The sequence below is a fragment of the Lactuca virosa genome, chromosome 2, assembly GCF_052849685.1.
Source record: "Lactuca virosa cultivar CGN04683 chromosome 2, Lactuca_virosa_CGN04683_v6, whole genome shotgun sequence".
In the NCBI taxonomy this organism is placed as follows: Eukaryota; Viridiplantae; Streptophyta; class Magnoliopsida; order Asterales; family Asteraceae; genus Lactuca; species Lactuca virosa.
In genome coordinates, this window is record NC_136427.1 from 238,396,880 (window position 1) to 238,412,785 (window position 15,906).

The following is a 15,906-nucleotide window of genomic DNA, read 5'->3' on the forward strand; positions in this document are numbered from 1 at the left end:
GCCCTCATTGACTCAAAAGTAAACCATGTCTAGCTGTCCAGATTAAGCCGTTAAGCAAAAAAAAAAAAAAAAAAATCCAAGTTTATCTTGGTCATACTCAAATATTTTTTGAGTGCTCTGTTCCTTTTCTAACCAGGGCAGAGGGTGATACAAAAGAAAAGGGAAAATGAGTGTAGAATATATATATGCACAATTATTGTTTCCAAGGCAAGGCGAATTGAAATGATACGCGATGCGCAGCCTATGACGCTTCTATTACAATCAAGCAGCTTTTGGTTTTATCCTCTTTGCTCTTGAATACAGGAAAACTCCAGCAAGTGCCAAACCAGTTCCTGAAATTAAATATGATGAAGGTGAGATAAGTAGAGAGTAGCAAATGCAAATTGTAACTGTAAGCAGTATCTGTAGTGTAGTGTAAAATCCATATTTACCAAGGGAGTTGATGGGAGACACGGGTGTCTGAAAGAAAATAACAGAGGACACGATGACCACCACTCGCTTCACACAGTTCCCCACGGCATGTGTCACTGGATTTACCATTTGTAGTATCATATACGATACCTGTCACTCCTCTCCACATACATACTTTTTTTACTTTAGTCATCACATATATGCTACTATAGTATTAGTAGCATTCTTTGTGGCTAAATGTGGTAGAATTTAACCTTTTTTACCTGTTGATAACTATGAAAGCAGACACCAGCTAGAACAGACCTGACACATAGCTCTCTCACATTCACACCTTGACTCGCCTAACAAGTTACAAGAATCCTTTGTTTTCAATCATGATTCATAGTCTAAAATATTATATGGTAATTCAGATCTATAGTCTATACTCACAGCAGACTGCAGGTACTCTGGAGTAAACTTGAAGCCTTCTAATAAGAACATAAAAGGGATCAACAGGATAAAAGAGATGGTGGTGATAACTGAGAACAGATTGATATTGTCCAAAGCTTCCTGTCCAGCTGGTAAATTAGCTTTTTCATTCTACATATACTTTAGGAGTGAATGGTCACTATATAATCAGTAATCACATTATTACCTCTTTCCTGACCATAAACTTTTTGCTAAGTACATTACGTGATTGGTTGGTGACATTTGAAGCCATTGCACTTCCAAAACCGATCCTGTATAATGTATATATATTTTTCATCAAATCAAAATGTACAGATGCATGGTCAACTCTGATTGTTTGACTTAATTAAGAAGTAGGTATGGGTTGGGTTTGGGTTTGGAACCAGTTAAATGAAGATTCGGTGAAGGATGCCAATGCAACACCACCCACAATAGGTACAAGAGATGAAACCACCCACAATGTTGGTCTCTGTCAACAAACTAAGAATTAGGAGAAATTACCCAATATGATCACTTGATTAATGCCATTACAGTATATACTGACCTCTGAAAGTAGAAGGGCAGAAAAGAGAACAGTGAAAAAAGGCTCCATGGCTTTAATTGTGTGAGTGAAGGAAACCGCAACTCTTCCAAGACTAATATTAGTCAAAAGGTTTCCCATTGTGTGTGCCACTGCCAACATTACCACAGGTACAATCTGACATCACATCATCAACCATGCATTTTATATACTCAATACTCATTGCTCAAACAAACATTTATAATTTATTCATTAACCAACGAATGAACTAGTGTAAAAAAATATAATCAAGCACCTGGGATTTATAAATCTTGGGTCTTGGATGAAGTTTAAGTGCCCACATAATCAAAATCATCACAGTCCCACACCCAAATTGAAACGTGGTCACTGTCATTGGGTATGGAAAAACCTTAAGAACCTGTATCATGTATCATGTATGAAACAAACCAAATTAATCTCGTCAATTTATTCTTATTAACACACAAAAACACAGTTTAATTAATTTCTGACCTGTTTGTTGAAGATGTTGAAGTAGATGTTCAAAAGATACCACACTCCAAACATGGCTGCCAGCTGTAAATTCCGGCCAAACTCAGCTGGATTTGCAGACTCACCGGAGCTTTCAGAAGCCCTGGCCACCACCAAATCATTGTAGATTCGTTTGGGTGACAAGAAGGAATAGTAATAGTAATTATTGTGGGTTTTGTAATTAGAGCCGAAAGTGAAACCTGGTGTGTTTGAACCTATGCTTCTGCATAGTAAATGGATTGGTGAAGAAGAAGAAGATGAAGAACGTGGCAAGATTTTGGGTGGGTTGAAATGCTTTAGGGGTTTTGGGTTTAGAGTGGAGCTAGAAAGAGCTAATGCATAGCTCTCCATTGATTGTTTGTGGAACTGAAAGAAAAAGATTTTGATCTGAGCGCGCGCGCGAGAGAGAGAGAGAGAGAGAGAGAGAGAGAGAGAGAGAGAGAGAGAGAGATTTTGATTTGCATGGGATATAAATCCAACAAAATTACATGTCAGTAAGGTGGGGACATGAATCCCTGCATTACAAATTTATGGCCACCATTCAATTTACTAATAAAACTTATATAATTTTACAAGAAAAGCATGGGAGTAATTATTGTAAAAGATTTCCTAATTGAAATTTGGTGAAGAGTTATACACCTACAAGGCTACAAAAGTTGACATCATTTATATATTTTGTTATTTACTCTTTTTTTTGTTAAAAATATAAGATGCAGAAAATAGAAATGTTTATTGGAGTCTATTTTAAATGGTACAACTAAAATGCACAAAAAATTGTTGAGGACATGACTTTGAGTTTGAGTTGGAGGACAGGTGGATGGTACGTACTGAAGAGGCTGACATGCCCCGGTCCAGAAGTTTTTAGCGAAATTAAGCCAAGCCTTATATGGCAGATGAGTTGTGTGTGGACACCCTTCCAAAAATTTTATTTCCACTCTTTTTCATTATCTTTAATATTAATATATTTTCATTACAAATAACTGTGTTTGAAAAAGAATCCCACCTAAAAAGCTATTTGTAATTCTTTATGGGACGTTTTAGCAAAGCGAAAATCGATATTATTTATTTTGGAACTAAATAAAGAAACTAATACTACCTTCCTTCCATATTTATTGTCCATTTTTGACTATTTAACTTTTTATTTTTCAACTTTGACCTTAAATATTTTTGTTTTAGATATATAATTAGGTGTGAGACCCATGTATTACATGAGTTTATTTAAAAGAAAAACTAAATACAAAATTCTAAACATTTGAGAAGTTTGTATTTATAAGAAAAGTGAGAAAATATTGCATTATAAAAATTAAAGTGTTTTTTTTCTCATTTAAATTTAAACAAATAATTTAGATAAATAAATAAAAAATTAATGAATCTTTAATTTAGTAATTTTGAAATTAGAGGGAAAGTTCATTAATAAAATTAATATGTATTTATTATTGCATTTAAATACTATTTGGAATTAAAGAAAATGAAAAAACCATAAAATGACATTTGAAATAAAAATTAATAAAAAAAAACCACAAAATTACATGTGACAAAATAAATAAATATGTGACATGTGACAAGAAGATCTTTATTTATTAGGGAGGATACTTGATGCAATATATATGAATGTATTTTATTTTAAATGTATTTTCATCGTTATAAATTTTATAAAGTAATACGTAACACAAAAAACTAACTAAATAAACGACCTACTCGACCTACTCATGGTAATGTAACATCTTTTCCAAGTAGAAGTATTTGCATATTTATTGAAAAATCCTAAAAGCAGAATGTCTTTATTTATTTTATTATTATTATTATTATTATTATTTTGGTAACTATCTCTGGTCTGATAATATGAGTTTTTATATAAGTCATTGTTTTCGTCTAATTTATAAAGATTCGTTTGTATTTCAATCAACAATCAATTAAACATAATTCCAATCCAAAATCTTTATATATATATATATATATATATATATATATATATATATATATATATATATATATTAAAAGAGGAACCTGACACCTTCAACAATAAGACCATTAATTGAGTTTCCTTGACTAATTTCAACCCTTGTATCATTTTGATGATGTCATCCTAAAATAAAGTAGAATTAAATTAATATTGACTAAATTTGAAAGCTTGACTAAGTGATTTAATGTTAACGTCATTTATAAAAGGAATGTATTCAACTCACTAAGTCTTATAATAATTTTTGAAAGTAAATTTCTTTCATTCCTAATTAAAATCACGTTGTTAGCTGGCACCTTTCGTATATTCTTTCAATTCATATCTATTATATAAAACGTATCTACAAGATTACTGGATATTTTCGCTCAATTTCAAAGAATCAAATAATTCGAAATTTGATATCCTCTCCATAATCATTGTTGAAAGTTATGTATAAATCATGTGTTGTTGTTCGTACACTATGTTTTCTCCAGACTCTTTAGAACATCACGTTCGAACAACATCACCATTTGCAGCATCACGTTCGTCATCCAAGTTACTTCTTTAATATGATGTTCTTCATTTTTATGAATTGTATTCGATTTTTTGATTCTCATTAGTGTTGTATTTGAATGTGATCTTTAAATGCATGGATAATCTTGATTATAAATGTTAGTATTAGTTTTTCAATCTTGATTAGAAAAGCATAGTGACTTTTGATTAACTGTATGTATGTATATGTGTCTTACATAATTAAATTTTTCTGAGATTGTATGGATTGCACGGTAGTTGATGATTGAAAACTACCATTTACCGTTCAGTGTTTTTAATTATCAATATTATACTTCTATTAATTTGACATATTTGCCCATAATTCTTGGTTTTTAACAGATTTAGTTAATAGCAATGTACTTTGACTTTAATCTATAATGTTTTGAATTGCAATTTCTAAATTTATTTTGAGTTGTTGTAATCGTATTAAGTGGATACATAGTGCATTGTAATTTCTATTTTGTTTTTAACATATTTAGTTAATAGCAATGTGTGTATGTGGTTTTTTATTTAAAAAGCCAAAGCTCTTATTTCAACATTTTTTCCCTAATATATCCCTGTCTTTAAAAGGTCATATCTCGGTCATGGGAAACCCTTTTTCGTCGAAATCAGTGAACAACGTTTCGTATTTAAGACAATCAATCTTGAAAATAGCATAGTTATGAAAAATTATAAAGTAAGGTAAAAAATTATAAGATATTAAGAGATTTGTAAAAAGTACAATTAGTAAAAGCGTTACGATTATTAGAAAAAAAATAAGGCCGTTAACATTAGTAAAAATGCAATATATAAACTAAATTTTCACAATAGTAATGAAATGTCATTATTTGATATTTCATATAATAGAAAGATATATACCAAATTACATTGATGATATACCAAAATTATTCAAAGTTGTGCCAAGTCTAATGCAAAGTTCTTGCGAATACCAAATAAATAAAAACAAACATAAAAACTAGCACTTATATTCATAATCAGTTTAAAATAAACCAATCATGATGTAGAAAAGAATTTTCATTGATGATATACTAAAATTAAATCCATATAACATTTAACATTCTATAAATTATACTCTATGACTTTATTTGAATAAATGAAATAGTTGTCAATATTTAATACAGTGAAAAATGGTATATTGGTTGTTAATATATGTTTAAATTAAGTAACCTTATTATGGAAGAAATGTCTAATTAGAATGTTTATGCTTATATAACAATATAATTAATTAAGTAACATTTTTAGATAATTGAAAAACATAAAATAATGACAACTGGAAAATAGTTAATTAAAAAATACCTAAAATTGTCATGTGGCAAAATGAATAAGAAAATAACATGTTGCAAAATGATTCTTATTTATTAGGATAATTTTTTTATGTTGTTTTATCTTATTTTCTTATCGTGTCAGCTTTTTATAACTTTATATGTATTTTTTACTATGTTCCCTCGCGTTTAAAATTTTATATTTTGACGACTTACACATTTTCTTTATAAAAGTCAAACTTTCCAAAATCGGATTCCGATCGTAACCTTCCAATTTAATCCTCATTAATTTCATCTATAATTTCACCCAATTTAAATTTGTATTTTACTTATATAAATTTTTTTAATGATTCCGATTTTTTCCCTCCAAAAATATTTTAAACATTTATTTCTTATGCGTTCATTTATCAAATTTAAATATGTATTTTCCTTATATTCATAAAAAAAATTATTTTGATAACTTATGTGTTTTCTTTATCAAATTTAAACTTTCCAAATGGATTCAATCATAATCTACCAATTTAATCGTCATTAATTTCATCCATAATTTCACCCAATTTAAATTTGTATTTTCCATGTATAAATTTTTTAATGATCCCAATTTTTTTTCTCCAAAAATATTTCAAGCATTTATTTTTAGATAATGTTGCCCCATTATAATTATTATTTTCCTCATATAAAATAATAAAACTTACCAATATGCCTCTCTCTCTCTCTCTCTCTATATATATATATATATATATATATATATATATATATATATATATATAGGCTTAGGTTATTCTATTCAAAGTAATTATTATGTTATTGTATGTATAAATGTGAGCCAATCAAATTTACTTATTTTAAGAAAGTGATTAATATATATTATTGAATTAAATATAATTGAAAAATATCATCTTAATTAATTACAAGGGTAATTTAGTCAATTAATATAGATTTAATAAAGGAAAATTGCATTTTTTAAGGGATCATAGATTCTATTAATTTAAAAAATCCGATTTTACGAATTATAATTCTTTTAATTCGGACATTCTGACAGAATATGTTTATGAGTATATTCAAAAATAAAAATATTCTTGAACCATAAATAATAAAAATATTCTTGAACCTATTTATTGATCATGACTTTAAAAACTTCTTGTAGAATAACAAATTCTTGAACAATCAATTGAAGAATAAAAACAAAAATACATTATTTCTTATAGAATACGGGTAACAATTGTTAAGAATTACATTTATTGTTAAAGAATAAAACTAAAAAAACTTTTAAAACGGGAAAGAAAACATCAAAATCTAACAAGGAAACTAATACATTCTAAAAGAATATTGTTGGTTAGAATCACTTTCAATTTTGTGGTCCGTTCTTCAAGCATCAACTTCTGTGATTCCAACAGAATTGGAATTCGTGATTCCATTCCAATAGAATTGAAATCTCACCAATATCATCCATTGAATCATCTACATAAACAAATTGATTTTTATCATATAAGAAGAAGTAAATTTGATATGAAAATAGTGACAAACTACCTTCACTTTGTACTTTACATATAAGAAGAAGGTCATTGACACAGGTGGCAGCTAGCGGAAGAAGAGAATAAGAAGAATGATGGCAGCGGACTTCGACCAATGGCAGCGGCTCCTCCACAGCTCCCTTCTCAGGCAAGAAGGTCGCGGCGTCCGACGATGGACGCGTCTCCGAGTGGCAGCAACTGCAACGACAGGCGGCTGTGGTGCATTCCTCCTTACACACGACTGAAATGGCGTATCCCCTCGTCGGTCTCTGTCTTCAGCCTTCACGAAAAGATAGCAACAACAACCCTCGACATGGCGGTGGATACGGTGGTCGGAGGAGCAAGAGGGTAGGGTGGCGGCCGGTGGTGGGAGGCATAAGGATGGAGGTGACGGCTGGAGATGGTTTGATTAGGGTTACAGTTTACATTGGAGGTGGTTTTAAAAAGCCGACGATGGATGGAGAAAACCTAGGTAGCTGAAGTCAATGGTTACCATAATTATAGGATATTATTTGTGGAAACTAATTATCAAATTACCTATTTACCCTTATTTATTTATTTAATTATTTATTTTTATTTTAAATTTTGATTGGCCTATATTTATGCATACAATAACACAATAATTACTTTGAATACCTGAACCTAACTCTCTCTCTCTCTCTCTCTCTATATATATATATATATATATATATCGATTTCATAAACAACATTAACACTAAAACAAAAAAACAAAGTGATTAATTTTTTTTTTGTATAACATACCAACTTACTTTGTTTACCTTTATATAGTAACAATAAAATTTATAAATTTACACAACAAATGTACATATTTCTAATTTTGTCATAGTATTATACACAATTCCCTAAAAAATAATATTCGTCAGTAATTTCATCCATAATTTCACACAATCTAAATTTTGTATTTTCCTTATATAAATTTTTTTAATGATCCCGATTTTTTCCCTTCAAAAATATTTCAAGTATTTATTTCTTAGATAATGTTGCCCCATTATAATTATTACTTTCCTCATAGAATAATAAAATTTACCAATATGCCTATATATTTATATTTAACTTTTATAAGCAACAATAACACTAAGACAAAACGATTGATTCAAGTGACGATTCATTTTCTTCAAGAAAAAAAGCTAAAAGTCTTGTCCCTAATGTTTTACCCATCAATCTTTCGTCAAGTTAAACTAATGTAATTATCTATGATTTTAAAGGTACTCATATGTGACGATGAATGTCGTTCAACTAATAAAACAAAAAATGTTGTCTGCGAAGAGGTCATTCAACGATTATAGATATTTGTCGATTTCAATGTATCTTCTATACATTTCAATAATACCAGTAACCATAATTCATTTTAAAATTATTATCCAATATATGTAGACATTTGTATGTTTTTTATGCGTTTCACCACGTTTAACGCGGGTTATAATCTAGTATAATAACATTTGTGAAACTCAAAATTAAGATCCATTATAACGATATGTATTTTTATCCTTAGCTAACTAGCAATACTTTTCTATATATATATATATATATATATATATATATATATATATATATATATAATCATATGTATTTTTATCCTTAGCTAACTAGCAATACTTTTCAATAAATATATATATATATATATATATATATATATATATATATATATATATATATATATATATATATATATATATATATATATATATAATCACAATCTGGTTTGCTATATAATTATTTTAACAAAAAAACTATATAATTATATGAAAACACATGATTTAAGTAGAGCCGACAATGTGTCGATCTGGGTTGGGCTCGGGTTCAACCCATTTATTATTTGGGTTGAATATTTCAATCCAACCCAATATTTTTATTTAAATGAATGAATATTTTCAACCCTATCTAACCTTTCAGATAAATAGATTGTCACCAGGCTGACCCGTTTATGTAATTTCCAACTCAATCTATTAAATAAATTGGTTAAACCTGAGTTAACCCATTTAAAATATAAAAGTAAATAAAATAACTAAAGATTACACCAATTAAATTAGTTTAAACTTAAATAAACTTTCAAAGTATAATAAAAACACAATCATAATTCACAAATACAAAGAAATTGTTTAATTAACATTAAAGATACGTAATTTCGAAGTTCGAAGTGATTTTGAAGAGTGACTAGTGTTGTCGGTATAAGAAAAAAGATAAGAATTATGATTGCAATTTAAAAAAATAAATAACAATACAACATTGTAATTATAAATTAATAATTAGATTAGTACATGGTAATATTTAAAATAAATAATAAATTAAATATATATTAAAGTTAAATGGGTTGGTGGGTTGAAAACGGGTTGATAACTTTTACCAAATCCAACCTATTTAATTAAACGAGTTAGACGGATTGACCTATTAATCTAAATGGGTTGAAAATTCTCAACCCAACATGCTATTTTTAGGTTGGGTTGAGGTGGGGTTGGTGGGTTAGGTCTATTTTTGCGGGCTCTAGATTTAAGAGTCGTTTAGTTAAGGACCCAAATTTTTGGTCTTCAATAAGCACAATCTGGTTTGCTAGAAAAGAAATATGGTATTTCTGTGTTGGGCGATTGCAAATTGATCTTGATCTTCCGATCCACGTTCTGTTTATGATGAAGAGTATGACCCTTTTGACGGTTGACCATATAGACCTTTACGTCATGTATTAAATTCAATAAAGTAACACTTTTTTTTTTTTTATAAAGGAAGCAAGGAATCACAGTGAGATATGGATATGATCCATCATTGTTATTTGGCTTTTATTATGAAAGTCATGAATCCTGATTAAAGTATTATGCATGACTCATACGCATCTATCTTCGTTATGACACGTGCACAAAATATTGTCAGAATATTCATATGCATCCTTAATTTTATAACACATGATTTCTTCGATCTAATAACAAGTTAACAACAGTTCTCGAAGGAGAAGGAAACCCCGACTTTTCTTCCACCATTAGCATTTGATTTAGCAGCTGTCCTCCAAATTACAAATCCTTTTGGTGGTTTTGATTCATAGAGAACTAAGCAGAAGATGCAGTCCAAGTGTTTGTTTTAATTCCTCTCCAAGGTACGTACAACCGGTTTCAATTTCTCATGTCATCATCTTCTATCTCTATGGCTTTGGCTTTGCTTTAGATAATCGCACGCAGATGCAATGGAATTATTTTATTTGGGAACGTGTTGTGTGTGTAAATGGTTAAATGGCCATTGGCCTGTTATCTATCTATCTCATCTCATCTGGGTGTTTTACTTGTTAATTTCTCAATCTTGCTATATGCATTTAGCTTGTTAATTTCTCAATCTTGAATTTAGATCGTGGTATAATAAAATGTTAACTTGAAGGTTATAGTAGGTAGGATCAGATGAATCAAATGTTGCAAAACAAATCAATCAAATCCTTTTCTAAATTAAATACCCAAAGTTGTTAAACACTATGTTATGTGTCGTGTAGGATGGAGGTTGTATTTTCCGGTGACACTACTCGCCCGAGTTACTGGTTGACCTGGGATTTCTTGCTCTGTTTATCATCAGTGTTTACCTCCACAATCACAGCATCAATACTGATCTGGAAATATGAAGGTTCAGACAACACAGAAAGAGCTTCTTCTCTGTATGATGGTGAATCATGGATGCCATGTCTGAAAGGACTAAGCCCTTTTTGGTTGATGGGTTTCAGAATGATTGCATTTTGCTTGATTTTAGCTGCTTCCATTGCTGATGTCGCTACTCATGGCACCAACTTATTTTACTATTATACCCAGTAAGCAACTCATTATTATCTCCATTTCCATCTACTATTACCACAAACTTGCAATGAGAATGAGTTGTTGCTTTTTTATAATTATGTCTCCAACTTACAAATTGTGTTGTGTTCAGGTGGACTTTGATTTTGACAACAATCTATTTTCTGGTATTTAAATTGTCACTTAATCAATTCATGTTGGTTGAACTTTATTCAAGTGTCATCATTTTCTTTGACGTGGTTTTTCATTTGTTGTTTCCGTTTAGTTTGGATCGGTGCTATCTGCTTCCGGATGTTTCCGGAAGGACAAGAAGAAGATGTATAATGCTCATAGCAAAGATATGATAGATACAGAGCAAGGAATTGGAATCTATATGCCTCTCAACCATGCAGGAAAGGAGAAACCAGTAAATCTTCAAGAGGAATGTTATTTCTCACAAACTGCTGCAATTTGGGGATACATTTTTCAAATTGTATTTCAGGTACTTTAACTTTAAAATAATATGCCAAATTGCCAATATTAAATTACCCCTTTGGAAACCAATCTCATCTGAAACTTACTTAATTTTTCCTTCACAGATTACTGCTGGGGCAGTGATGCTGACTGATGGTGTTTACTGGCTTGTAATCTTTCCATTTATTAGCATTTCAGATTATGAAATGAGTTTTGTAAGTCTTTATAATTACTTTACACCCATTGTTTGTGATTTGAGAGTTTTGTTATGGGGTTTAAAGATTTTGTTGTTGTTGTTGTTGTTGTTGTTGTTGTTGTTGTTTCTTAAAACCAGTTAACAGTTGTTGTTCATTCACTTAATCTTGTTTTGGTGCTAGGAGACATGGCCATGAATAGCTTGGTAAATTTCTTCATCATTAATTTGTTTTTTTTTTTTAATTCATCTGAAGTTTAAAAATTGAAATGAGACTCTTGTTTCAGCGTTTCCCATGGTTCAGAATTTCATATTTTATCTTGTTCACTGTGTTATATGTGATCTTCGAGTGGATTGTCCATGCCTTTGTTGAAACATGGTAATTATATACAAAACATCATTAAGTTAAATAAATAAATCTTGATTAATTTCAAAAGTACATAATGTTTTACGTGCTTATGATTTGTTCCAGGTGGCCATACCCTTTCCTTGATGTATCCGCCCCATATGCTCCTATGTGGTATGTACATATTAATTATATAAAAAAAAAAATCATTTCATTATTACTGGCTAACCAAACATGATATGATGAAATGCAGGTACTGGATGGTTGCAGTGTTGCATCTTCCATGCTATGCTTTGTTTGCGTTGTTTGTGAAAACAAAGTACACAGTCTTGTCTCGATGGTTTCCTGAGTCATATCAATGTTTGAGATGATATCTGTTTTAGATTGCATTAATGCTCTTTACAACAAATTAATTTCATATTCATTAGATTATTGCACTCTTTATTCTTTTCAAATCTGACAAGGTTATTTTAACTTTTTGTTTGAAATGTAGTCAAATTGTTCAAAATAGATGCTACATTTTTGTTTTCTTATATATATATGTCTTTCTATAATATAATACAAGTTGCTTGTTATCTACTCATGGTTATAAAGTATGAGTGATTTTAGTTGTGTTCAACATTATATTGTAACCATCATATGATATATTATCATTTAATAACAGTAATATGGTTTAATTATGATTGTTTTGTGACCTTTGTGGGAGATAATATTTTTGGTGAATGTATACTATAAACATTATTAATTTCGTTAAAAATGAAGAAAAACTCGAATACTGCTGATGTGATTTTTTATATGTAACACCTCTCGCATGAGTCTATCTAAAATAGCCTTTAGTAATTTCCTTTAAAATATTTTCATAGTTTTAGTTGTAGAAAAATAGTCTCAAAGTTTAAATCAAAATATTTTCCAAAGTACAAGAGCGGTCACAATTAAAAATTTCCAAACATTTAGTGGTTTAATAAAAACTTTTCTTGCGAGAGTGTCACAACAGATATCAAAATAAGGTTTATGTAAACATTAAAACCAAAGGTCTTCTAAATATTCAAAGCTTACGAGTCTCCTAAGCTTCTGACAAATTCTACTAACTTGCAAAATTATTATGAACAAGTGAGATAGACTATGGGAAACCTAGTGAGTATGATCTCAGGGTTAAGTATTATGAACAATGTATAAATGAACACTTTGGATCATACACCAATGTATAACCCGTACCTTCTCAAAACAACAATTACCAATTTGGGGGCAAAAACATATATTTTAACAAAGTGCATTGTAATTTATGACAATTTCCATACAAACTTCACTCGTCAAATAAACAATACCAAGTGACTGTACTTTTAGTAGTACCTTTCAATAATCAAAATCCAAAATAGAAGTAATTAAACAAATAAATACTCATGTGAGCTAAATCAGGATAGAAATCCAATTTACTAAATTCAATGGTTCAAAAACATCCAAGAAGCATATGTACTGACTCGGGTTCAAAATCCAAACATGACAAAAAGGGGTTTCATATACCCATAAGGTTTTCTTAAAACATTTATATTTCCAAAAAAGACAAGTAAGTCCCAAAATGTACAAAAAGGGTAAAACAAAATCAATCCCAAATAATCAAGATGCAATGTATGCAACTACTCCCAACCCCTTGTCAATCTTAAAGTCCAACCTACAACAAATATCAGATGTAAAGAACTTGTAACATCCCAAAATTCAAGACCAAAAATTTCGTTTTAATTAAGTTATTATATAACACCAACAGTATAAAACATGCATATTAATATCTCATGTCAAACCAAAGTGTCAATAATCAAAACATATTATCATAAAACCATATCAGAGTATAATCCCAAAGATCTCATGTGTGGAAAACATAGTGTGATGCGCTGCGATCAAGCCGACTCCTTTCCTTTGAAAACGAAGTACCTGAAACCAAAACTGAAAACCGTAAGCACGAAGCTTAGTGAGTTCCCCCATCATACCACATACCACATAATGCCTATCCCTCGGTATCTTTCAACCGATATCTGTCTGGCATAACTGGGAGTTGGGCTCCCCTTCGGTGTCTTTCAACCGGTAACCGGGAACTAACCTCCCCTTCGGTATCTTTCAACCGGTAAACGGGGACTATTTCACCCCTACCACTATCACATAATAACATATCATAAGCATACTGATCACATTATAACATATCATGCATGGGTTATGTCTACCCCTTCGGTATCTTTCAACCGGTAACTGCCTTCGGTATCTTTCAACCGATAACCGGGGACTATTTCACCCCTACCACTATCACATAATAACATATCATAATCATACTGCTAGGCATGCATGGGTACTATCCACCCCTTCAGTATCTTTCAACCGGTAACTAGGGGCTATATCACCCCTACCACTACTAACACATATGTCATAGCATCCTAGCACATAAAGCATATCAGATAACAACACACCAGATAATTATCACAAAAACAATCATCTAACAAACAACTTCTACTAGTGGGCCGACATTGTGGCCGTAGACCCACTCTTACTGGAAGGTAACACACCTCACACTGTTGAAGTCCCGTAGACACAATCCCACACTGCTGAAGTCCTGCAGACTCAACCCCAGCTGCTGGATGACAGATTCCCGAACTGTCAACACCAAAATAACACCCAATTAATAATTGGGTTCCACTACATAACCATGAGTACATACTTTGGACAATTACTACATTACCCCAAGCTTGGCTTTATGCAAGCCCAAAGCCCAATCCATAGGCCCAAAGTCAATTAGGAATCAAAGCCCAAGACATGGCCCAATTTTCCAAATTGGGCTCAGGCCTATACATGGTCTAATTCTAAGGCCCAACATCATATAATCATTAAGGCCCAAACTATGGACCATCTATGGCCCAATTTTCCAAATTGGGCCCAAACCCCTTACATGGGCCTTACCCTAGGCCCATTAAATAATTCTAGTCCAATTGCTTGACTTTGGATGGCCCATTAATAACCCATTCATCAAGGCCCAATAGAAAGGCCCAACTTGAGGCCCAAGTGAAATTAGGGTTTCACATAAAATGATGATTAGGGTTAAGTTTCCTACTTAACCCATTAAGGACTTAATCCACTAAGTCCAATATTACTTAGATTAATTTTTGCCAATGATTATTATTTAATATTTCAAGTTATCAAATAATTCCCGTGTGTCCCGGTTAATTCCCCAAATTAGGGTTTTATTGGCATTAGGGTTTTCCAAACCCTAATTAGGGTTTCCAACCCAAATAATAGATCATTTATCAATTTGTTGGGCTTTTAGGTCAATTAGGGCTTTATTGGGCCTATTAGGCCCACTAGAATATCATTAAGCCCATTAGGGTTTTATTGGGTCAATTAGGGTCCATTAGGGCTTACAAGGCCCATTAGGGTTTCAAGCACCCTAAACGAATCGAACTCAACGAGGCAAGCACACCGCCGCCCGACACGGCGGCCGGTGGCGGCAACCACCACCCTAAGGTGGTGGTTTTCAATTTCTTTTATTATTTCATTTTCAAATTACATTTACAACCCAGAAATAAACGCACTAAAAGGGAAATAAACACACACACAGCCACCTTGTGGTGGCCGGTGGTGGTAAGTGGTGGCGGTGGTTTTCTTCTCTATTTTCCGGCCAGCAAAACACATATACATACACTTCCTGTGACAATATCCACTCCAGCCACCCACCAGGTGGCTCACGGCGGCGTCGGCAATGGTTTTGGTATGGCAGCCACCACCTCTCGGTGGTGGCGGTGGTTTCTTTTGTTTCTCATTCAAGCAGCAACGACATCGGCATCCCTTGCTCGGAAAACGAACCCAACACCCACCTGTGGTGGGCGGCGTTGGCAGCAGCAACTCATGAAGGCGGCAGCAGCGGCGGAAAAACAACGTTTACGACGGCTGAAACAGTGTCACTCGAACACGATAGCCCCCTTCGG

At 31.7% G+C, this 15,906-nt stretch overlaps 2 protein-coding genes across 3 annotated transcripts; one reads left to right on the forward strand and one right to left on the reverse strand.

Annotated features, from left to right (window-relative positions):
• Nucleotides 1-64: 64 nt before the first annotated feature.
• On the reverse strand, nucleotides 65-2,338 carry LOC145160559 (phosphoenolpyruvate/phosphate translocator 2, chloroplastic-like). Its single transcript, XM_079079807.1, has 9 exons — nucleotides 1,889-2,338; nucleotides 1,674-1,796; nucleotides 1,403-1,555; nucleotides 1,242-1,327; nucleotides 1,046-1,130; nucleotides 841-960; nucleotides 675-752; nucleotides 432-561; nucleotides 65-332 (listed from the first exon to the last, which is right to left on the reverse strand). The coding sequence occupies exons 1-9, from the start codon at nucleotides 2,255-2,257 to the stop codon at nucleotides 262-264; spliced, it is 1,215 nt and encodes a 404-aa protein (XP_078935933.1). The 5' UTR covers nucleotides 2,258-2,338; the 3' UTR covers nucleotides 65-261.
• A 7,388-nt stretch (nucleotides 2,339-9,726) lies between these two features.
• LOC145156880 (uncharacterized) lies at nucleotides 9,727-12,353 on the forward strand. Of its 2 annotated transcripts, XM_079076103.1 has the most exons (10): nucleotides 9,727-9,825; nucleotides 10,124-10,276; nucleotides 10,661-10,969; nucleotides 11,086-11,119; nucleotides 11,218-11,433; nucleotides 11,531-11,620; nucleotides 11,740-11,805; nucleotides 11,886-11,977; nucleotides 12,071-12,118; nucleotides 12,198-12,353. In XM_079076103.1, exons 3-10 carry the CDS (start codon nucleotides 10,662-10,664, stop codon nucleotides 12,313-12,315), a joined length of 972 nt encoding a protein of 323 aa, XP_078932229.1. In that variant the 5' UTR covers nucleotides 9,727-9,825; nucleotides 10,124-10,276; nucleotide 10,661; the 3' UTR covers nucleotides 12,316-12,353. The 2 variants fall into 2 exon arrangements, with proteins under 2 accessions (XP_078932229.1, XP_078932228.1); XM_079076102.1 differs by lacking the exon at nucleotides 9,727-9,825 and having other exon boundaries at nucleotides 9,905-10,276.
• Nucleotides 12,354-15,906: the final 3,553 nt, after the last annotated feature.